General features: G+C 42.4%; 1 protein-coding gene across 1 annotated transcript in view; it reads right to left on the bottom strand.

The window, feature by feature from the left end:
- Positions 1-25058, bottom strand: part of LOC140999620 (neural cell adhesion molecule L1.1-like) — a 30945-nt gene that overhangs the window by 5617 nt on the left and 270 nt on the right. The window contains exons 2-25 of the mRNA XM_073470115.1: positions 20751-20853; positions 19732-19901; positions 18707-18829; positions 18111-18281; positions 17052-17166; positions 15030-15214; positions 13908-14039; positions 13190-13333; positions 12107-12218; positions 10187-10347; positions 9905-10064; positions 8682-8809; positions 8478-8579; positions 7870-8076; positions 7210-7280; positions 6882-7107; positions 5113-5219; positions 4065-4332; positions 3848-3970; positions 2418-2594; positions 2173-2286; positions 1912-2061; positions 1407-1538; positions 1229-1301 (exon numbers count right to left, since the gene is read on the bottom strand). Coding sequence (XP_073326216.1) covers positions 1229-1301; positions 1407-1538; positions 1912-2061; positions 2173-2286; positions 2418-2594; positions 3848-3970; positions 4065-4332; positions 5113-5219; positions 6882-7107; positions 7210-7280; positions 7870-8076; positions 8478-8579; positions 8682-8809; positions 9905-10064; positions 10187-10347; positions 12107-12218; positions 13190-13333; positions 13908-14039; positions 15030-15214; positions 17052-17166; positions 18111-18281; positions 18707-18829; positions 19732-19901; positions 20751-20853 — 3454 coding nt within the window. The remainder of the gene's footprint in view (positions 1-1228; positions 1302-1406; positions 1539-1911; positions 2062-2172; positions 2287-2417; positions 2595-3847; positions 3971-4064; positions 4333-5112; positions 5220-6881; positions 7108-7209; positions 7281-7869; positions 8077-8477; positions 8580-8681; positions 8810-9904; positions 10065-10186; positions 10348-12106; positions 12219-13189; positions 13334-13907; positions 14040-15029; positions 15215-17051; positions 17167-18110; positions 18282-18706; positions 18830-19731; positions 19902-20750; positions 20854-25058) is intronic.

The following is a 25058-nucleotide window of genomic DNA, read 5'->3' as shown; positions in this document are numbered from 1 at the left end:
GTTTTCGACAGTTTATCAAAACAACAGGTAAACAAGGAGGAAGTGGCACGTAGAAATAAAGGCTTGTTTCTCTCTGCCACTGAGGAAGATTAATAATGTTTAATGACACGGCATCACAACACAGTCATGGACAGGAAAGAGTTAAAGAGGCGGTTAACTTCCTCACCTCTCCAGGGATCTGCAGGCAGAGCGTTAAGGAAAGAAAGAAAAGGGAGATAAAAAAGGACGAAGAATCGGGAGAGTTAGAGAGCGAGCAGCTGAAACATGAGTGAGAGGTTTCACTCCGACTGAATTAATATATAAACAATTAACAAAATTATATATAAACAATACAACAAGTTGTTCTTGTTCAATATATTAACAATATCAAAATGGATGAATAATAGTGTTTCATTTTAAAATGAAAACCATCAGGTTCCTGTTTGACTGAATCAGTGATGCATCGTTACAGAAGCAGGTGAAGCAGCACAAGACCGGAGGAAACTGAGCGGGATGAGGAGGAAACACATTATCAGTGGGCGTGTTAGTGAGAATGTAAATCAGCCTCCTGTTTGTCCTCTTACAGGCAGCGAACTCTTCACTCTCAGCTCTCTAATGGAGAGTCAACACCGCCGTCTCCTGACTAACACAGCGTCGTCACAGCTCTCAGTCCAGGAAGACTGGCTGTGCTTTAAAGGCTTTGAAAACAACCCACATTAGCTTTCCTGCAAAAGTCTCCTTTTTAGCTAACTAACGAACGCCTCGCCCTGCACCTTAACGAGCGACCAAACAAACATTCACCGGGACAAGTGCATTGCTAACGTCAATTTGCAGGCTGAATAGCCAATAAGCTGTTTATCTGCAGCACATTAAACAGCATGTAAATATACCTGTGTGTGGTCTGGTTAGATTCAGTGCCGTTAACAACATGCTGTCTGCTGACATGTAGCTTGAGCAAAAGTATGTTTACTTTATCTCTTAGTCCCCTGCCAGGGCTCAGCCTGCCACAGTATTTCTGAAACCATTAACAATAAATAATAATTATAAAAAACAGTTTATCTTATTTTATGGATTGAAACAATGAGATGTAGTCTGGTTATCTGTTCTTATGTGGTGATGAAGTTATAAAGTGGTTTCTGGGGATTGACTGATAAAGTTTTAACCAATGATGTGACGCTCTTTGCACAGTTTGTGGGTTTTTATATCAGTGTTCGATGGCGTGTCTGACTCGGGTTGAGGAAAGACCCACCTGTACTCTCCAAAGGTCTCGTCTTTCATTGGCCGAGCTTCAGAGTCCACCTCCTTGTCTTCTTTGTCCTTCACTGTAGGAAAAAGACCTCAACATCAAACGCTTGGCTGCAGACTGAATGTGAATATGTGCCAGTGTGCATGTTAAGTTGAGTATATGAGTGTGTTGTTTGTCTCACCTGCGTATTTGCCGCCCTTGCTGCGTTTGATGAGGCAGAGGATGAGCAGTATCAGCAGCAGCAGCACGATGGCGCTAATGAGTCCTATCAACCAGCCTTGGGTGGCGAAACCGCCGGGCATCTCTGACGGCACTGAAGACAGATCGAAGACAGATTGAAGACAGATTGAATACAGATTGTCAACAATACCAGCAAATCCTTCATAATGATTTTCACTCAGGTGCTGCTGGACTTTAAATAGTGGCAGTGACCTTTATTTACTGCAATAAAAGCGAGAACCAGACATTTATTTGGATGCTTATTGTGCATTTTTGAGCTGGTTTATAGACAATATCCTCCGAAAGTCACACTGAATCTAAAAGTTGGTGTATCACATCCGCCTCTTTGGATTTTGAGTACGTTTTGAGTTATGAATCCAAGATGGAGGATGCTCTTGCAAATGGCAGCAATCAGGAATCAGTTTCATCTACATACAGGTAGCTCTACACCAGACCAACAAGCATACCAGGTCCCATGGTCAACGCCGTATCCTCCCAGTGAGTGTTGTTTCCATGAATGATCCTCAGGTGGTACTGACTTCCTGGTTGGAGGCCTGTCAGCGAATAGAAACCCTGCGTGGAGTTCAACACCTCCGACTCCTTCCAGTCACACCCGGCTGCAGAAAACACACATGGATGAGCCTGTGACCTCATGTTCTAATAATAATTCATCTCTCTCTGCTCTCCTCTTCCACCACCACCATCTCCTCCCTCCACCCTTTTCTTACGGCTCTTCCTGAGGTAGCTGATGTGGAAGCCGTGGTTCCTGTCTCGCTCTCCGGGCACCCAGCTCAGGTTGAGTGACGTGTTACTGGGAATGATGGTGATGTTGTATGGAGGAACTGGAAGGAGACAGAGACGGGAAGAGGTTACGGAGAAAAGGAAGTGAAACATAAATGAGGAATTGATGAAAGCTATGAATAAAAACTGAAATTATTCTTGTAACGCTGCAAACAAGTCGCTGTAATGTCACCTCCTTCCAGCAGGGTGGCGCCCCTCCCTGTGGCGGGAGGTCCGTCTCCAGCGGCGGTGCGTGCGATCACTTTGAAGAGGTAATGGCTGCTCGGGTCCAGAGGGTCCAACTCAAAGTGAAGCACATTGGGATCACTGATCATCTCCATCTTCACCGGGCTGTCTCTGCTCTCCACCTCTGCACATCCAACACAAACCAGTGAGCGTCAGCCGTGGAGGAACGGAACAAATACTTTTACTCAAGTACTTTAGTTCAATTTCTTTTTAATTCTACTCCACATTATTTCAGAGTTACTCCACAGATTAAGATTGTACAAGCTGTCCACAGTTTATACTGTAGTATACAACTCACTCACTGCAGTAAAATGCTGCTTCCACGTTAATGTTTCACTAACAAGAGCCCGATCACAACGGCTGTTTGACTTTTACTTTTGATACTTTAACTACATTTTGCTGATACATGTAGTTAAAGTAGTTAAAGTGCTGATACATTTTTACCTCCATTCTTAGCTCAGCTTTTGATTGCGAGAGCTTTTCTTGTTATGGAGTGTTTGTATACTTTTGTACTGCTACATTTACTTCAGTAAAAGATCTGAATACATCTCCCACCACAGTCAGTCACACAGCCCGTCAGCTTAGCTGAGCATAAAACAGAGAAATTCAATGTTTTTAGACTGATTCTGTCCTGATATATAATGTGAGTATCAGTCAGAGGCACATTTTCTTTTTCTTTGTTACCTCCTGACAGAGCCCGGCTAGCTTTCCCCCTCTGTTTTTAGTCTTTGTGCTGAGCTAAGCTAACTGGCTGCTGACTTTAGCTTCATATCAAGTGTTCAGACACGAGAGTTATACATCATGTTATCATTAATTATCTGCAGGTTGATGCTTTAAATCAAATTCCAGAAGATGCTGATTCAAAGAACAAGTCTTGTCTTGAGCAGTTGGTTCCTGATTTTCTGTTCGTTCCTTTCTTTCAGCTCTTGTGCATGAAAAACATCTAGAAAGTTAAAAAGATGGAAGTCTGCACCACCAAGCTCGTCTCTCTCACATCACACCACCTCACAGAGTCACACATTTGCATTATTTAATGCCTGGTGGCTCGTTTGGCACCTAAGAATGAATTTAGCACGGCTGCTCTGTTGTTGTTAGCGATGTTGGCTCAGGCGTGTGTGAGCTGACCAATCAGAGCAGACTGGATCAGAAGGGGGCAGATGGGTAATACAATGCTGCTGCACTGACAGTATGAGAAAACTGAAAATATGCATGATATGTCTCCTTTGATCGTTTGGTGGCTCTGCTCAGTGTTTGATTAGCGGCTCAAAGTGAGACAGTGGGTGTAGTTTTCATTTCATTATGTTTGACATATCTTGTTTTGCCCATCCTAATCATTTTTATGCAGTCTCTTATGAAATCCCCAGATACAAATCTTACCTTGTTGATACTGCACAATGTATCCCAGCAGTTTGCCGTTGGGTTCATTTGGAGGAGTCCAGTGGAGAACCAGCGACCTCTCCGACGGGCTCTCGAACCTCAGTGATGCAGGCGGACCAGGAGCTACACAGACACATACACCACATGCATCTACCAGTTAGGAAACACATCAGTGAGGTCGTCTCTTCCCGTCACTCTGCTCCGTCTGTAAACTCACCTCCCTCTGGGGTGCTGAAGGGGTGCGGGGGCGAGCGGGGGCTCTCCCCTTTGCTGTTGAAGGCGGTGACGGACAGCTCGTAGCGGGAATACAGCTGCAGCCCCGTCACTTCCTCTGAGGTGCTCATGCCCTTGACCTCCACCACCCTGAGCTCCCTGTCTCTCTCCTTCACTCGCTCCAGCCTCTCCTCTTTCTCCTCATCACGGTGCAGTTTTCCGAGAGACCTCCTGCCTCGCCCCGCCTGGGATCCCAACCTCATGATGTAGATCTGACACGGAGGTGGAAAAAACTCAATGACAGTGCAGTTCAACCGACAGTGCTGGATGTATTAGTGCTGCCTGGAACACTTTGCAACTACGGCTGCAACAATTTTGATTAATGATTGTTTTATCGAGGGAAAATGTTAAACATTTTCTGGCTGGAGTGAGGATTTGCTGTTTTTATCTATTTGAAAAAGTTGTAAACAAAATGTCTCACACTGTCTGTGACTGCATGTTCACAATCTCCTGACGTGTGATTGAATAAATGACTAATTAAAAAACTTTAGATGAAATTGATAATAAAAGTAATTGTAGCCTTAAGTGTAAGCATGTGTTATTTAAGCAGGGCTGCAACTAAAAACTACTTCTAGTCCAACGTGAAATGTGTAATATAAGCAAAATTGAGTCGGACTCATCAACACAAAGCTTCACATCCTTGTGCACCTTTTCAAAGGTTTAAATAATAGAAAAATGCAGAATGTCAAATGTTTATGTTACAAGATTTTAGTTTCTGAATTTACGAACACAAATGAAAACATTTCTAGATCCAAATGTGGATCTGGAACGTGTTTTGTGTCAGGTGGAAACTGTCAGAGACTTTTTGTTTTGAACTGAGGAACGACCTGCAGTTTTTCTCCTGGGCCTCTTGGTTCAGGAGTTTTAAATGAGATCATAAGAGTAAGAGGACAAAAAAAAAACGTCCACGGCAGTTAAAGTGTGTTTCTGTGACGCAGCCATCAGAGATCACAGCTGCTCTTTTATGCTCAGGAGTCTGGAGGAAGCGGTACCTTGTATCCCAGCAGCAGACCTCTGACGTTCTGGGCTTCGTTCCACTTGACTCTGACGGTGCTGTTCATCACAGTGGTGTCGACTCCAGTGGGAGCTTCCTCAGGCTCTGAGAGAGAGGGAGGGTGAGGGAGAGGGCGAGGAGGGCGAGGGAGGGAGAGGAGGGTAAAGCTCGTTAAAATAAAAATAAAGGAGGATTCGACAAAACAGCGTTATAATTTAAATCAAGGAACATGAGTATACAGTACATTTTGTGTATTTCTACTATAAATTCAACTGAATTTTCAGTCAGTTAATCAGGACTTTGCCACTTGACTTTGTGACAGTGGCACCACTTGAATGATTGGATGTGAGTGTTAACACAAAGGACTGCACACACTTGACAAACACTACGTTTCTGCAAAACACAGCCGCAGAAATAAAGAAGCGCGTGGACGACAGGTGAGATAAATCACCGTGACAGAGGCCGTTTCATCCGAAGCTACTGCGAGTACTGACAGAACAGAGGTGAGTACGGTAACATTAAACGTGCATGTTTAATAAAACGTTTGTGAAATATACGTCACAGCAGGAGTGATGGAAGCAAGTACCTCATACTACCCCATATCAAAAACCTGAACTATTCCTTTAATGAATGAAACTATTTGGGCTCTTGACTCTTGACCTACAGACATTTTCCCTCAGACAGTAATTATCAGACTGCTCTTGACGAGCTTCACAGCAGATCACTCGTTTTTCCACCACGAACACGATCACAACAAAACGGAGCATTCAGTCGACTGTTGGATTTGACATTTCTGAACAACAAGGCTGGATGTGACTCTCTGTGAAGTCATTTTATAGTCAAATTATTTCATTCTTTTAATATCCAGACTCCTTTGTATCAGAAAAAGGAATTTTTATGAGGGATGGTGTTAATCAAAAGGAAGAGCGGTCGTTTCATTCAGTCATTCAGAATTTATCACCGCTTTCATCACCACTGGACGATTTCTGATTCAGTCGACACGTCTCACTCAATAAAACTGCAGTTTGAAAATAGTATTAAGCTGCTTTTTTGATGCAGTTTTTTTGATTTTATTTTTATTTGTTGTTCTATAAATTGTTTCTTTATATTTGAATAATTAACCTTTTTTGTTTTTGCAGTATTTTCTCTGTTTTATTAGTTTATTATTAAGTATTTTTTGTAATTCATTTCGTTCTTCCTTTATTTGCTTTGTGTAATTGCTTGTTTTTTTTGTCCTGGATTGTTTTTAATGACATTTCCATCTATACTGAGGCTCTCGTCAGTGTTAATTAAGTTATAATAAAGGCGCTCCCAGTTCATGTCATGGATTTTCTTGAAAAACATCACGTAAAAAAGTCTATAAATTAAATTCATGAGGACTGTCGCTGTTCTACAAATACTTCTTTAGTTATGAATGTTGGGATTTTGGCCATCTGAGCTGAATTTAAACCCATTTTGTGAGTCTCTGTATGTGTGTTAAGACTCTTCAGTTGATTATTTTTTACTGGATTGGGTTTAAATTTATCCTGAAGATTAAAATCCTTAAAACCCTCCGAATAATTTGCAACATGTATTCATTTAAATCAAATTAATAAGAATAAATCCTTCATCTTTCATTTAAAAGTTTCAGTTTTCTCAAAATTCAGTTCACTCTCTATGTAATCTGGTCCTGCATAAAGATCTTTCTAAACAGAGTTTGATATTTTGACTGGATATTTCCCACATCATTATATCTCAGTGGATTGAATGAATGCTCTGGTGACGTACTGTCCTCTCCGGAGTGTCCGATCTCTGGTTCCGGCGACGGCCCATCTCCGAGCGTGTTGACAGCCTGGACTTTGATCTCAAACGGCGTGTACGTCTCCGTGTTGTTTACGAAGAAAGGCGGAGACTGAACGTCGTTGTGGTTCCACTGGGCGCCCGGCCTCCCAGCTTCCCGCCAAGACACCTTGTACAGGAAGCCCTCGGCGTTATGGAAGCGCTTGTCCATCTCCTGCAGGAATATAAAATCAGTTTGGATTTAATTTAGCGTGCGTGCGTGGACGTGCGTCAGAGCATGTTCACAGAAAAAATGCACACAGACTGAAGTACTCACATCCCAGGTGATGACCAGAGTCTTTGGGTCTGAGGAATCACTGCGCACACCAGTGGGGTTACCGCTAGGAACTGGAGGAAGGAGGAGCAGCTCGTTTTAAAGAGATTGTTTGACAAATATATCAAATATTCTTTGCTTTCTCAAATAATGCCCCAGAAAAAACGAGGGTGGATAAACTCCTGGTGTCTGGTATATGACGTGCCAGCCAACTAAATATAGTGTACATGTCCACTGCTTTGATGCAATAAATTCAACATTATAATCATACAATTTTCAAACTCATGTCGTAACATGCAAGTGCCACTAGAAGGCAGACGCTGCATGGGGACCGTGTATGTCACCCAACTTTCCATGTCATGGTGTGAAAATGTTTCACAATAAAAGCCTCGTTAGAAAATGAGCGTATTTTGTTCATAGAAACCACCAGGCTTTTATTTTTTTAAACAGATACAGGAAGTATTGAGTTTGTATTAATGGCTTAATGCATTAACAAACATGTAAGAAGGTGAGGAGATCAGAGAGCCTTCGCACTGAAATATGACCAAATGTTATGAAGTCTATTTCCCCAAAATGTTGAATTATTCCTTTATTATAATGGAGTCAAAATAAGTGTGTGACTGCTTTAATCTCATCCAAACATCAAAGACTTGTGTCACGTACCAGCCGGCGGTGTGTTGTGGTGGTTCGAGGGAGCGCTGGGCTCGCTGAGGCCGAGCTCGTTGACGGCGATGACCCGGAAGCGGTAGATGCAGTAGGGGTGGAGGCTCAGCTGCAGGTGGTTGAAGTCCCCGGGCACTTTCTTCCACTCCTCCCACTTCCACTTCCCCTCCTCTGTGTGCCGCTCCTCCCGGGCCTCCACGATGAACTCTGAAGAGACACGATGACGTTAACGCAACTTCCTGTAAAACTCTGTCGGTGCTCCCAAGGCTGTACAGCAACATCCAACCCGCGTACTGTCTGCCATGTCCAACCAAAGGTGGCAGGTACAGTTAATATTATTTATGAGATGTAAGTTCAGAATGATCAGATCAGAAAGGTGAACTGGACCAAACCAACAAACTTCACTGGATAAGGTAGTTAAAACCATCTCTGACCGCTTCTTGAGCATCGATTCATCAAAATATTATAATAATTTGCAGAACAAGTACTTTAAAAACATTTTGATTATACTACTCCTGTCCTTCTTCATCTAAATCAAAACCGTGTTTGAAGGTGACAACTGGATATAAATATGAGTGTGTATGTGTGTGTGTGTGTGTGTTCAGTACCTGTGATGGGGCTGTTGTGTGAGTTTCCTGGGATCCAGCTGAGAGTCAGGCTGTGGTCTTCAACATCAGACAGAGTGAGATCTTTGGGAGGGTCAGGCGGAGCTGAGGAGTCCAACAGAAAACTGTTAGTGTTAAAACTAAACACACACACACACACACATGCACACATGGCACACACACACACACACACACTCGGTGACATACCTACTACAGTGATGGAGCCTGTGGCACTCACAAAGTCCAAGGCTGTGATGACCTCACAGGAATAAAAACCGTTGTCGTTTGATTGGACGTCTGTCACCTTCAGGGAGCCATTCTGAAAGATAGTGTACCTACACACACACACACACACACACACACACACACACACACACATTACATTTACATTACTTGCTGCAGCAACGTCTAAATGTGGTTTTATTTTGACAGTGGAGAGTCGAGGGGTCACATGTCCTCGAGGAGGGATGACCTCACAACAGAGGTGTCACCGGTGATGTCGCTGTTACACAGCGTCTGAATTGTTACTCTCTTTATGATCTGAGTTATATTTTATTACTTTGTGTGTTCAAGTTGTCAGTGTTGTTCTGTCATGTTGTGTGTGTAATAAGACATAATATAATATAACATAACATAATATAATATAATGTAATATAACATAACATAACATAACATAACATAATATGATATAATATAAAATAATATAACATAATATAATATAATATAATATAAAATAATGTAATATAATATAATATAACGTAATATAATATAATATAATATAAAATAATGTAATATAATATAATATAACGTAATATAATATAACATAACATAACATAATATAATATAATATAAAATAATGTAATATAATATAATATAACGTAATATAATATAACATAACATAACATAACATAATATAATATAATATAAAATAATGTAATATAATATAATATAAAATAATGTAATATAATATAATATAAAATAATGTAATATAATATAATATAAAATAATGTAATATAATATAAAATAATATAATATAATATAACATAATATAATATAATATAAAATAATATAATATAATATAATATAATATAGACATTTACTTGATCTTATTCTTGTTTTACTGTGTTGGTAACTCGTCATGTCGTGATGACAACAAATGTGACTTGAAGAAGATTTTTTAATTTTGTGATATAAGGAGATGAAGTGACGTGTTGTTACAACATAAAAGAAAAAGTCATCTTGTTAATACAAGAAACTGAAGATAATTGTTTGTCAGGTGGCAGCAGCTGCATCACTTCACTGGACGGTACTTATATTATTAATGTGCTGTAGTTCGGCTGTGGACTGAACATACCAGTGTGTGTGTGTGTGTGTGTGTGTCTGTCTGTCTGTGTGTGTGTGTGTGTGTGTGTGTGTGTGTGTGTCTTTACTTGTCGTCCGGTGATGACTCTGCCACCTCCTCTTCATCTTTCCTCCAGACGATCTCGTACTTGTGCAGCTGAGGGTCTTTGTAGAAGCGACAGTCCAGCAGAGCGCTGGTTCCTCTGAGCGTGCGCAGGTCCTGCGGGCCCGTCAGAACCACGGTCCGATCTGACAGGAGAGTACAGCTCAGGTTACTGTGTGCAGCTACGATGGCTTATGTTTATCTGTGCATCTCTGCACCCGTTCAGAGCTGCTGATGTGGGTTTTTACTGCGAGTGTGTGAGACTCACTGAAGACCTCCAGGTGAGCCGTGATGGAGATGTTGCTGTGTTTGACGGAGCAGGTGTACGAGCCGCTGTCCTCGTGACTGATGTCCGACAGCTCGATGGTTCCGTTGGTCAGCAGGGAGACACGAGGGTCCGACAGCAGAGGAAGTCTGTCCTCACCCTCCCTGCAGAACACACACACACACACACACACACACACACACACACACATTGATCACTACACACATCAATCAGTCGTCCCTCGTGACTCTTTCAGGGTTTATTCCAACAAAAGACACTCAGAAAGAAAAAAACCACGACAACAGCAACAGTAAATCTCAGTAACTCGATCAATGGCAGTGTTTCCTGGCTCATCAGTGAGCGGATGACAGACAGAAGAAGATCAATAAGTGATGGACCAGGAGGAGAGAGAACACTGTGCATCATGTTTAAAAGCCTGTGAAACAACCTCTCACCTGGGAGAGTGTAAAGAAACCTGTCTGCTGAAAAACACGAGATAATGTAACGTTTTATTTATTCGTGTAACTTTAGAAACTTCAGAAATACTTTGTGAACGTCTCAGTTTCTTCACCGGGCTGAAGATGAACTGAAGATGAACGATGTGTTCAAGTCTGAGACACCAGCTGCTTTATGTTAATGCGACCACCTGGGGGCGCTGCTCTGCTGACAGTAACACCCGGGGCTGCTTCCTCTCTGTTCAGTCACTCTGGTTATTGTGACTGATTTAAGGAGATTTTTAAGAATTGAATCTCACAGTTTGAACGCTAAAGCTGTGCATCTGATTTACTGTCTGCCATTTTATTCGACCGTCTGAATTGTGAGTTTGTCTTTATTTTATTTTATCTATAAAACACCTTTCAAGAGCAGAACATCACAAAGTGCTTCACAACAACATCACTGAAAAACAAACCCACAAACAAAGAAACAGAGCAAAAACACAACATAGAATATAAAATAGCAGATAAATCAAAAGCAAGTTTAAATAAATGAGTCTTCAGCTGCTTTTTAAATGTGTCAGTCAACAGACCCGGTGGACCTCAGAGTCCTGCTGGTGTCAGGGGGCAGGAGGAGCTCTGAATGTGATTAACCAGGATCTTGAGATTAAATCTGAACTGTGCGACCAGCGTAAAGACATAAGGACTGGTGTTACACTGGGCCGTGTATCCATCCAGGACATTTTGAAGACTAAAGTATAAATCTATGCAACTTTTCTGCATTTTGACAGGAACAATTATCCAATAATGAAATCTGACTCAAACTCCGACAGAAGAAGAAGAAGAAAAGTGACAAATATGGTCAATTTTGACTTAAATTTACACTTAATAATAACCATCATTAATAAATGTATAGTTCATTAGATTTAGATTCATAAATAAACTGTAAAGGTTAAAATCATCAGCTCGTCCAAATAATGTTTATAAATGACCTACACAGTATTTATTAACCATTTACAAAGTATTATGAACATCAATGCTACTTACAATAAATAATTGCCAATAAATAGTTTATAAAGCAGCAAGACAACTGTTAAATAAAGTTTAATTAACTATAAATTTGCCATTTTCTTATTATATATAATTGTTTATTTTAATGATATGACGTATTATAAAAATCTTACCAAATATGTTTTCATATATATGACAAAGTTTGGCAGCGACATTTTGTACGACGGTTTATGGAAGTTTTGCTCAGACAGGTGAAAAGTGAGTTAAGTGGTGAATAAATAAAAGCATGTCTTTATATGAATCAGCAGGAAAACGTCCTCAAACGATCAACAGCCAAATCAAAAGCGTCCGCGACATGCACACTGTCTTCTGTGCATTCAATCCCACAATGCAATGCGTCACATTTTTATAGCTGCAACAACAACCAACGTCCTGCGACTCTGCAAAGTCTAAATGTTTCGCTGCAGAGTGAACTCACCATGTGATGTGCGGTCGCGGAGAGCCGAAGACTTCACAGTGCAGCTTGGCGCTCCTGCCCTCAGTGACTCTGTACACCACTCCATCAGAGGACAGGATCTGAGGGGGCAGCTCTGAGAGACACAGAGGACAGAGACAGACCGTTACTACATCCATCCATATCATCGAAACATCCATCCAACACACATTCAGACAATACTAGTGCCGGGCAGGTAACGGCAGGTAGCAGAAGGAAAAGACGACGGGGACATTTACTCCCCTCGGAACAAACTCAGCAGTGTGGAAATATTTGGGATTTTGGGGGAAAATCTGTTGAGCAATTAACTTTTGTAGTCCTCTGAGAGCAATTAGTGGTCCAGCAGAGAACTGACACACACACACACACACACACACACACACACACACACACACACACACACACATTAAAACACATCAGACAGAAACAACAACAGTCTGCTGCAGCTCTCTTCACTGTCATCACCGTCCAGGCAGATATTTAAAGTGCATGACAACAAATGAATAGTTATTATCCTGCACATCCCCTGTGTATACATTTATTTCACACCCGCTGGTCCACATAGTGAGTTTTAGCCCAGTTGGTTCTGATCGTGGGGTATCTTTACTCTCAATAAGACATTTATAACGTACAGTCAGGATTTTGTGATCAGCGTCAACAGACTGAACCATATAAGGCTGAAGAAACGTGCATGTGAGCTGCAATCAAGCCGACGGTACGTATGAATAAAAGATGTAATTTGCTGAGCTATGAGCAGCAGAAAAGCCTGCTAGCTGCTATGGTATTGATGCACCTGATTATTATTGAGCTGCATTTAATATTTATTAATTATTTTGTTGTTGAGTCATGTTTTATATACGTGGAGTCAATTTTCTGTAAACTTTACTGCACTTACAATTATTTACAGTTATTAATTTATGTGTTGTTTATTTCTTTTATGTCCAAAAGCAGAAGAAGAGGGGGTGGTGATGTCGTCTCGTGTTGAACTGTATCATGGCAGACTTTGTATCGTCGAACAGTTACGACCTCATCATAAACACAAACAGCTGCAGTGCAGCGTGAACGTACCGATGACGTAGAGGTAGGTGTTGATGAGGATGGAGCCGTGTTCGTTGGTGGCCTCGCACTGATACACCGCCGTGTCAGCGAATACAACATCCCTCAGTATCAACACGCCACCTGACACGCTGCGGCGAGGGTCATCGTCCACCCCTACGCAGCGGGGGAGGAGAAGAATGGTGGGAAAGAAGAGGAGGAGGAGGAGGAGGAGGAGGAGGTGAAGAGGTTAAAGCAGGAGTCTGGGACTCCACAATGTGACAACAGTGAGAGTTTGTCAAACAGAAACTCTGAACACAAAGAAATGTTTAACCAGGAAGCTGTCGACCAAGAGATGAAGCTGCAGCTGTGACACAATCTCCTCTCTCTCTCCACTGTTGTGTTTCTTTCTTTCTTTCTTTCTTTCTTTCTTTTTTTCTTTCTTTCTTTCTTTCTTGTCTCTCTCCCTCCTCTCTCTCTGGGAGTCAGCCAAGGATCTTGGCGAGTCCATCTCAACAAAAGTATCCTGTCTAATTCATCTCATCCTAAGAGGCTCTCTCCGTTTGAGTGGCCCGAGTGGAGCCAGGAAACGATCGCTGGCCTTCCCTGAAGTCTCTCTGTGCACATCAGTATAATGACACAGTCAAAGTGAAACTACACTCAAGTTCAGTTTCAGGTCAGAGAGGACAAATACTTAGTAGTAACTCATCAAGTGTCTGATTTCTCCAGCGAACACTAAAAGCAGCCGTACCTGTGACTGTTTCACCGTTGATGCTCCAGGTGATCCGGGGGGTCGGGATGCCGTCGGCCTGACACTCCAGCCGCACAGTTTCTCCGGGAGCGTACAGCAGGTTGGCGGGCTCCTTCACCCAGTAGGGAGCCGCTGCAGACACAACACAAACAATTGTAAGTGACACTGTAAAAAGTGTCCAGTCCCATTATCCTCTACATAAAGTGGACCCGTCACCACCAGCAGCCACTGGGGGAGCTGACGGCACACATACATGAAGGACTGTGACATCGCACACGCATGTAGGGGTTAAACTGGGAAACATGGGCCTGAAGGGACTTCATGGTGCGTTCAAGTGCCCCAATATCATTTAATAATCACATTCTGCTATTTTCCAACAAGCAGTTAATAAATAGCTGGAGATGTCTTTAATATATTTTCAGGAAACCTCCAATTGTTTCCTGCTTAACCTCTGCTGATCATTTTAATGTCTAACTTCCCCTCAGCAGGCCACAAACAGGAAGTGAGCTGTTGCAGCTTAATTCAAGGTTCTTCCCAACTTCTGCATTTCAGTAAATTGAGGTACACTTTCTTTCTTTTTTTTTTTTTTTTTACATTTTCACCAATTTCTATCATTTCAGCAGGTCAGTCTTAACTTCTCTGAACTCCCCTACCTTGATTATAGACCCTGATGTGTCATTAATTAGTAATTTATGGTGGCTCACTCGCTATAAAAGACAGAAGTTGATCAGAAACTGATAGAAAATGATCGTGATTGATGATTGTGTGTACCTGTGTGTTGCTGTGTGTTGCTGTGTGTTCCTGTGTGTTGCTGTGTGTTGCTGTGTTGCTGTGTGTTGCTGTGTGTTGCTGTGTGTTGCTGTGTGTTCCTGTGTGTTGCTGTGTGTTGCTGTGTGTTGCTGTGTGTTCCTGTGTGTTGCTGTGTGTTGCTGTGTGTTCCTGTGTGTTCCTGTGTGTTGCTGTGTGTTGCTGTGTTGCTGTGTGTTGCTGTGTGTTGCTGTGTGTTCCTGTGTGTTGCTGTGTGTTGCTGTGTGTTCCTGTGTGTTGCTGTGTGTTGCTGTGTGTTGCTGTGTGTTCCTGTGTGTTGCTGTGTGTTGCTGTGTGTTGCTGTGTTCAGCTCACCCTCCACAGTGACAGTGAAGGAGTGCTTGGTGGAGCCGTGGCTGTTGATGGCTTTGCACTCGTACTCGCCGTCGTCCTCCAGAGCGATGCTGTCGAAGTGAAGCCAGCGGTTGCTCATTTGCTGTTGGCCACTTGTTTCATCCAGCCTGCCGTCCTTCTTTTTCCATTCCACCTTCGGTGTGGGTCTGCAGACACGGAGATAAGAAACTGAGAGATCAGCTTGGTCAGAACCGGAGAGAAAGACCAGAAGAAGAATCAGAGGAAGATCAGACTGAATTGATCGGAGAGGGAAGGGCGATGGATCGATTCAGAGAGATACGGAGGAAATTAGCGCTGAATGAATACAGATGATCACGTTAATGATGTAATATCCTATTTCATCGTTAAGGCAAAATTATAATGACGCTCCATTTATCGCCGCGGAGAGATTGAACTCTCAGGGGAAGGAGGATAATTAGAGCTAACAGAAAATAGCACTGACACAGAGGAGATAAAATGATTCAATCAGAAGGATTAGTGTCCAACCTGCATGAGCAGTGTGTGTGTGTGTGTGTGTGTGTGTGTGCAGGATGCTTACTTTGAATGCATTTCAGTACAAATGTTGTTGTGTTGCATCAGCTGTGATATTATATGAACATTTATTATATCCATTAATACAGTTTTATTAAAACTCAGACTGTATTATCGCCTTAACAAAACAATTTTTGTTGTCATCATATCATTATCACACTAGTTAACTGTTAAAACAAACAAACACAACATTATTTGTCTTGCTGAACTGTGATTGCAGTGTTTCCCACACATAGACTTCACTCAGCCGACCCGCAGGTGTTACATCCCTCCTGTAAACGCTCTGATTTTGATGCGTCCTCTCTTATTAAATGTAGGCCGACTTACGCTGTTGTGTAACAAGTGTACCTTGTTGTTGCGACGCCATTCTGTACCAAGTTGGTCTCGATTGTTTGGACAGGCTGATGAGGGATGAATACAATCCAAAGTGCGAGGTGTGTTTTCTGAGCGACTTTATGAAACATACCGCTGATGAAGAAGGTGAACGGATCAGACACGTACTGGGAGAGAGTTTACATGAAGGTGGACGATTAAAGCAACACTATGTAGGCAAAGTCCTATTCTCGTACCCGACACAGGCCCTTTTATGAGACCAATGATGTGATTGGCTGATGCCTTATCCACATGTTCATTGATATTTCCTGAAACAAAGCTTTTTCTATGCGTTTCGGCCTTTCGAACACACGTTAACTGTGTTTCAGCTCACTGAAAACTGAGCTTTTGGAAAACTCCTGCCGCCTTGTATTTGAGTTTGTCCAGTGACGTAATAGATGTTGTATAGTTTGACGTTTTGTTTTGATAATACGATGATGGAAACAGCTGCTGACGATGTTTTGCTGATGTTTTGTTTTCCGGGAAGATCGTGAAGGGCCGTCAGTCTTCACCGCCTCGTTTATAGTATCGTCTGCAGCCGAGCAGTCGACCAGAGTTTACAATCTGCTTCCTGTTTACAACATCACGTGCACGCCCAGTGTACGTGGATGACCGTGAGATACGTGTCCTCAGGTGTGTCGTATAGACGGAGATATGATTTCCAAGCCAGCTCTCTTCAGTTCACGCTCCTGCATGTTCACACTAACCAAAATAGCAGGTGGAGACGCCCACACGGTTCAGGACCCACCGCTCCGTGCTCGTCTGTTTGTGTCTGTTTTTATAACATCAAGTTTATTGCAGGGTCGCTGCTCAGCTGCAGTTCTGGAGGAATAAACACCCGGAGTCACATCAGGTTCTGCTCTGATCCGGAGCCGCTCACAGACGGGAGGCGAGCTCAGAGATGAGTTTTTAGTCTGTTACACACTTTGCCGTTGCTTCAACAGCTCACATGCTACTGCTTTGTGTTTGTCTGAAGGTGGACTAGTGCAGATATGAAGGAACAGTGTGTCAGACAGCCTGTAGGCAGCACACACACCTTTACACACACACACACACACACACACACACTGAGATCCTTACAGTCCTTTGGGGATACATTCGAGGGTGATGCTTTGCCCTCTGAGGGCCTGAACAGAGCTGTGGGGGGTGGTGGGACGGAAGAAGTGTGGCTTTCTACCAAGACCGACATCATTACCTGGAGAGAGAGGGGGAGAGAGAGAGAATATCAAATCAATACATACTAATGTAAAATATATATACGGTGAAAGTCTCAGTGATGTTTCTTCTTGCTCTCTGTCTTGTTTTGCAGGATGTTTTCATGAAGCCGCTCTCTGTTTGACTGATTGTAGATCAAACTGCAGGATTCAGTGCTTCTGTTTTTTATTCTACATTAATATAAACGGGGCTGAAGACTCCAGATGAAGTTGCAGTATGAGAAACACTGGAGGGACTAAACGTTTGGATATCTCAGCTTCTACAGCATCGAAAATGTTTTGAATCGTTTTAAACTTTCTTTCTCTTTTCTGACTCGCTGAACGTCGTGGAGGTGCAGATCACAATACATCTGGGAGGATTTGGACAAATATGCAACAAAGTGCTCTTCACCACTGTCAAAACACTCAGCGAGGGAATATCTTTTGGATGAAAGGTTTCCACTAATAATCAGAATTAAAGTGCCTCGTGTAACCACCTCAGTCTGTACAGTCAGATGGAGAGAGGTGTCGTAAACCTTTGATAATCCGCTCAGAAGGAAGTATTTCACAAATATTTTCCATGTAACCACAGCTTGTGACAGCAGCTACGCATCCGTGGAAGCATGTTAAACCCTTAATAATCATCATCATCATCATCAGAACGCCTTCATCGTACCGGGCCGCTCTGCTAGTGTCAGTGTGGGTTCTGCTCAGCCGCTCTGATGCACCTCTGACTGTGAAATCTGATTTAGGCGGTCAGACCATTCGGACAGAGACAAACCGCCTCCAAAACTCATTTCATGTGGTTTCTTTTGCCGTTCAATCTTCATTAAAAATCAATCTGGATATGGCAAAAACCAGATGTGGGCTGACCTTAACGTTTTAATGTATTGGTGAATTAATGGCTTTGCAGTCTGTGTGTGTGTGTGTGTGTGTGTTTACTCACTGGACATGACGGTGAGACTGACGGCGGTCTCTGGGAGAATAGTCCTGGCTGCTGAGTACTGGGCGTTGCAGATGTAGTCGTCTCTGCTGTCGCTCTTCAGCAGATTAGAAAAGTACAAGTTCCCGTCCAGGCCGACCATCACTCTGTCATTCTGCTTGATGTGGACCATCTCTGAGGTGAGAGAGACACAGAGCCGGCAGAGTTCAGGGACATGGTGCAGGCAGGAGGGAGGGAAACAGAGAGGTGGTTTGTGGCTCAAAGTTTGGGTGCACTGCAGTATTGACTTTCACATTTTACTTAAACAAAACTGACAAGCTGAAAGGCAGAGAGAGGGAGAGAGAGAGAGAGAAATTATAAATACAAAGAGCCCAGAAACACTGTGTGACAGTACTGCATTCATTAGTCTGAGTGGAAACGGTCTGCAATGCAGCGCAGCGATGCAAATCCCTCCATCAGGGTCCTCAGCTGATGGATGCAAACAAAATCCTACAGAGCGGCTCAGACACTTAGAGGAAGACTGGAGTGAAGTGTCCGTCTGTCTGTCTAATAAACTGGACAGAAAGCACGAAGCCAGAAATAAAATAAAACAGACTCACTCTTGTCCATCCAGTGGATGTGCGGAGGAGTGGAGCTCTCTGGAGGGTTGCAGGACAGGATGATGCTTTCTCCCTCGTACGCTCTCTTACGTACTTTCTGTTGTTTTAGAAGAACCGGTTGAGCTGAAAACACCAAACCACAAATTATTAGTCAAAAATACTTCAGCATACATCAACAACAGCATCAGAGACGTCTTTCACATCAAACTGAATCTCACTGCTGCCTTTTCTAATCAGACTTTATACTTTTTATTGCTTCACAGTCGCTGCAACACTATCGATCTGAGGAAATGGTGTAATGGAGAATAATTGCGGGAGGGAGGCAGGCCGAACTTTTCACAAACAATGGCAGAATTATTCATAAGTGAATTAGACAACAGTTGCCTACAAATCCAGCAGACACAAAGAAACATTAGCATCCATTTTCATCTCGCATAGCCAGCTGTGTCAGAAGGGTCTGGCTCGACCCATTCGGCTTGTTTTGTGTTTCTTTAAACTGTTCACATCGTCTTAGAAACGTAGAATGCTAACATTTTATCCTGGCGACTGGGCAGCTTTTTGCTGATTTCAGTGACTGTTTCAGACTGAAACACTGGAAGCTGCACCTCCTGGATATGCAGCCCTGTGTTCACCCTCCAGCTGATCCTGAGCTACGTCCTCCCTCCATCGATCTCCTGCTCTAACAGGAGTGTGTTTATCGGAGGCTGAACGCAGTCAGGTGAAACAACGACTTCCCAGCACCGACTCGATGCTCGGCAACCCCCGTGCACCCTCCTGGCCCGGGTGACGTCACGGCTCCGTCTCTAGGAAATGGTTGCCGCGGTAACAGGAGATGAGAGAGCAGAACAGGTGGCCCCAGTTAACCTCACTGATGAGTCAGTGAAGTGTGTGTGTGTGTGTGTGTGTGTGTGTGGGAGGAGAGGAAGAGGATTTGTGTCTTTACTGTACATCCTTCATAACATCAGTGAATCAGCATGTGTGGATGTACAGGACTCTGTGTGTGTGTGTGTGTGTGTGAGACTCACGCTCCACGATGACCTTTACTGTTTGGGTCATGGCGGTCCCCAGGGTGTTGGAGGCGTAGCAGCGGTAGTGGCCTTCGTACATGTCAAGCGGCTGGTCCTCTTCGGCTCGCAGCGTCCCGGATCCTTTACGCTCCAGCCCGAACTCCTCGCCGTCCTTCACCCAGCGGTAACTAACAGAGAGGAGGAGGAAGTAAATCAAAGACGAACAGATGAACGGCAGGTGTGATGGGATATAAAACCTTTAAATGACACAACACAGGAATAAAACATACACCTGTGCTTTAAGTACACAGATGCACTTCTTAATAAATACATGTATAGACTTAAAGAAGCACTCAGCGTCGAGCCTCCAGGTTCCTACTGAGGACTTACATCCTTAAAAACACCTTAAAAATATTTATATAATATAAGATTTCCTTATAAAAACAGGCTCAGTTATTTTCAGCAGTGGATTTGCACTGTTTCAACATCTCTTATGAACAGGTGTGTGTTTCTAAGCCTGGTGTATCTTCTTCCTCTGCCACATCAATGAGCCACACTGATACACCGGCTCTATTTTGACTTAATCCTCCAAACACAATATTCACTAAAGCACCAATTGTGGATTCATCCGCTGCTGAAAATAGTCTCCGACACATGCACTACCTCCTCCTGTTTGAGTTAAGTTTATTCCAAACTACAGTGACCACACTGACGTAAAGAAACATTAACATTAAAAATAATTAAAGTGAAGCGAAAGTGAGGGAACATTTCCAGTAAGAGAAAAACAAGGAGGGAGGTTAGCGAGGACGGAGGGGAGAGAAACGGAAAGTCGGACAGATGATTTTGTTATTGCTCTGATTGTGTTAGGAGGACATTTATCGTCATGCCAACAGAAAGGCCAGAGGGAGGAAGTGGACAAACAGCCAGACACAGACATATGTCTTGTTTGTACACACACACACACACACACACACACACACACACACACACACACACACACACACACACACACACACACGTTTGGCTGCTGTACGTACGTGGGTGTTGGGTTACCAGATGCCTCACAGGGCAGATAGATGTCCTCTAGAGAAAAAGCCGTGTACGACGTCGGCCACTCTGTCAGCACCGGAGGCTGCGACACTGAACACACACACACACACACACACACACACAGAGAGAGAGAGAGAGAGTGAATGTACAGTAGATTCATTACCGCTGAGTACAGTCACGTAAATACAAGTTTATTTTGACTACTTTATAGGTTCCTTATCATGAATTAATTGACACCTTGCAGCCAATCAGAATCGAGTATTTTCATGCTCACTCATTGGCAAACTGACTCAACAAGCAGGGATATTTCTAAAATCATTAATTTCCATTTTTGTTTCATTAGTTGAGCTACAATCTTTCCATGTTTCTCCAGGCAACTGCAGATACCCAAAGTACAAATCCTTTCCTCCAGTAGAAGTGCTGATTCAACCTGTTTACTCCAGTAAAAGTAATAGAGTACAGGCTCTGACATGTACTCAGAGTATCAGAGTAAAAAGTCTCCCTCTGAAGGACATTTGTGGTCAAAGCTAACTGAAGCTCACGTCATATTAATATAATTCAAAGACTATTAAAGTTAAAGGTAGAGTCAGTAGGATTTGTCCCAGCTGCTCCTGAACGCACCACAAAGATAGTTGATAGTTGAGTCTCATTCCCAGGACGTCAAATAGCCACATGTTGGGTTGGTAAAGATTTGATAATCCATAATTCCCCTCAAATGCATCAAACTAAAGTAACGAGCCTGTTTCAGATGTGTGTGTTCAGGAGGACAAGATGTCAAGTAAAGTACAGATACCTGAAAAACCTACTCAAGTACACTAACCAAGTATAAGTCAGTTCCCACCTCTGCTCGTGGTACCAGTGCCCCTCCTGACGGCCTCAGAGGAAAACAAGGTCTGTATCTGTATCATAACTGAACTGTATGATCATCTCTGATATCTGCACTACCAGCTACAGATGTTAGCCTGCGTTGTCATCGCTTGTTTCTCCATCTCTTGAAATCTGCTGGGCTTGTCATAAAGTTTTGACAAAGTGGCTAAATAATTCATATAAAATGTTTTCTAATTTCTACATGATTACAGTCTAACTGGCATAACAAACAAACAGCAGATAATGGACTGTAGCCACATCCTGCTGTAATTGCCTGGCGGCTGAGGGCCTTAAAAGCTTGTTGAAAGTGTAAAAAATAAAAGAAACTGTCACAGCCTGCAGCCTCGACAAGACTTAGACGAGAAGATGCCAGTCTCATGTCTGTCCGCTCATTCAGTACGAAGCTGGAGCCAGTTAGCTGAGCTCAACCACATCAACCCCCTTAACAAAGGTGGAGTAGCTGTTTCCCCCCTGTTTCAAGTCTTTATGCTAAGCTACAGGAAGCTAACCCGTTCTTGCTGTAGCTTCATATTTAGCGTACAGACATGAGCGTGGAATCAATGTTCTCATCATATTTGCTGCAAGAAAGCCAAAAACAAAAAAAAACCAAACAAAAAAATGCACCACATGCATCTTTTTGTGTTGATGAATAAATAACACATTTAACGCTTTGTGAAATTCTCAAAGTGCCAAGCTAAAGTCAGATAAAGTTTTGGAGAGATGTTTAGTTGCTTTCAGCTGAATTGCATTGGTTCGTCTGTCTGTGTGGACGAGTGTAGGAGCAGAAATGTTTAGCTGTGAGCATCTAAAACTTGGTGAGCAGCTCTTCACTGTCTGCTCAGCAACACTCCCTCCATCTACATGACAGGTGAGTGGGAATGAAGTCTTCTTCATTGTCACAACAAAGAAAGTCACTTACTGTTCTGCACTTTATCTGTTTGTCCACACGAAAGCAGGAGAAAGAGAGGAGAAGGGAAACATTCAGACTCACACACAGATCAGAGCTGAAGATGTTGAAGCAGATTCAAAACAAACAGTGACATTATAGCGGCTCGTCTGAAGGATTCGTCTTCCTCGGTTTTCTGACTCAGACACGATGGCGTCGCTGATCAGTTTACATCTTTCCCCTCTGTCTCCCCCTCTCTCCCCCTCTCTTCACCTTCCCTGTCCTCCTTCATTTATCTCTTTCTCTTCACCACCCCCAGTCTCTGGTTTACATCCTCCTTCCACTCCTCTGCTCTTCTCATCTTCTCTGTCTCTTCCTCTCTCCACCACACCCAGAGGAGGAGGTCACCGGCTGAAGGTTGAGCCGAACCCGACTCCTCTTCCTCATCTCCTCTTCCTCTCCTCTGGGACCACGATGGTAAAGCCTCCTGACCTTTGAACTTAACCTCTGAAACCAGAGGTCACTCTAAATCTGATTGGGTGGATAAGTGTGTTTGTGTTTGCACTTCTGTGAATCTGTTTAAATGTTAAGATTAAAACTAAATGTAACATTTAACCTCTCAGGATTTATCACAAGACTGTTTCAAACAAAGAGCAGACGGACAAATGAAACAGCAAGAAAAGGACGAGTGAGAAGAAAAGAACAGTCACAACAGAGGTTAATTCTGGTTTTCATTTCATTTCAGCATGCAGTGTTTTATTTCTGTCAAACATATCTCGTGTTAATGAACGCAGACTTTTAAAATGAACTCCAAGTTGATTTTGACATGCTGCTGAAACGAATACACTCAAAAAAAAAAAAAAAAAGCTAAAACTGACTTTACAGGAAATGTTCACCCAAAAATACAAATTCTGTCGTGTAAAGTTTCGTCCTCCACAAAACATTTTTGGAGCTTCACAGCAAAACAGCGTCGCATCATTCTGCTAAACAACTGAAGCAGCTGGAGAACAAAAAACATAAAATGGCTCCATACAGATTGTCTGTGATATCCAAGTCTCCAGAAGCCAAATTCATTTAAAATGCGTTATTTACGCCCTCAACACACAGTTGAAGTCGTGCACCCACTTCAGACGGAGTGCATGCGATGCTTTTTGCTTATATTGCGGGTTTAACACGTCAAAGAATCATAACGTGCCGGACGTCATTTGATTCAGGAGAATCTTGAGTTTCAGTCTGGCTCATTTAAAGTCCCAATTTTACATTTGCTTTGTCTGATAATGGAAGAATTTACCAGAATTTTTAAAAAACGACAGTCAAAATGTCTTGTATTTGTTTATACCGTGAACTCAGACGTTTGAAAAAAGACATACGTGTTTGTTTGAGACTAACATATGAATTTTTGTCTTCACCTGACTGTAAGTTTCAGCCAGTTATCAGCCAGTATTATCGTCTGCGTGTTGGAGTTCAAAACAGGTTGTAATCCTACATTTCCTTTACCGACCATGTGTCAAAAAAGGTTCAGAGTAAACAGAAAGGTTATTAAATCTTAACAGAGGATATTAAAGTGACTTTTCTCAGAAGAAATATATTTTCCACTGAACATGAACAACAAAAGTATCTCGGCTACAATCGTTGCCTGTTGGCCCGAAGGAAGAAACTGCATTTGTTTCCTCGACAAATCAATGCTGCAGAACACGATGATGTAATCACGTTAACTACGGAGCCCCTGAAGGCCCAAACTCCATTTTACAGGAGATTTTAAAGCCTCTAAAAAGCATAATTATTAAGTTATTAAACATTTTAGGACAAAAGATATTTTAGCTGCCAGCGGCTGTCGACGTCTTTTTTAAAAAAAAATTGTGATCTTGGATTACAGCAACAGGAGGTACTAACAGCTAATTCGGGAAAGTTTTATTGGCATTTTGGAGTTTTTTTTCATGTTTTCTTGGTTGTTGTCTCCAGTTACTTCAGTTGTTTAGCAGAATGCTGCAGCTGTTTCACTGTGAAGCTCCAGGAATGTTTTGTGGACTACGAAACTTTATATCAGACTGGATTTTACTTGTTGGCCTAACTTATTGTTGATGAGTTGATAATTTAAAGTATGATAATTACATGGACATTTTCCATAGACAATGAAGTGCATTGATTTTATGTAAAAGACTTGGTTCCCCTTAACTTTATATGTAAACACATCAGGTTTATAAATCTGCATTAATTTAATTTAATTTATTCAAACTGAGTTATTTCATTTATTCACACTGACTCAACATTATAGAAAAACTTTGCATTTAATGTGACTCTTAAACACTTTGAACTCAAGTCTTCATATTAAATGGGAAATTTCCATGTAATTAAAATACTTCAAGATAAAAGAAATTAAAAAAATGAAATAATTAAAACTGGTGTCCGTAACATGAACATCGCTGGATCATCTGGGGGGAGTTCTGTGTTTCGATGCTAATTAACTCTGAGGATAATGTTGAAAGAAAAAAATTAGAAATGGAAATAGTGAATGGGGGGAAACACACTTCCCATGTGGCGG

Source organism: Pagrus major, chromosome 7, assembly GCF_040436345.1.
Source record: "Pagrus major chromosome 7, Pma_NU_1.0".
In the NCBI taxonomy this organism is placed as follows: Eukaryota; Metazoa; Chordata; class Actinopteri; order Spariformes; family Sparidae; genus Pagrus; species Pagrus major.
This window is presented reverse-complemented; position numbering and strand designations above follow the sequence as displayed.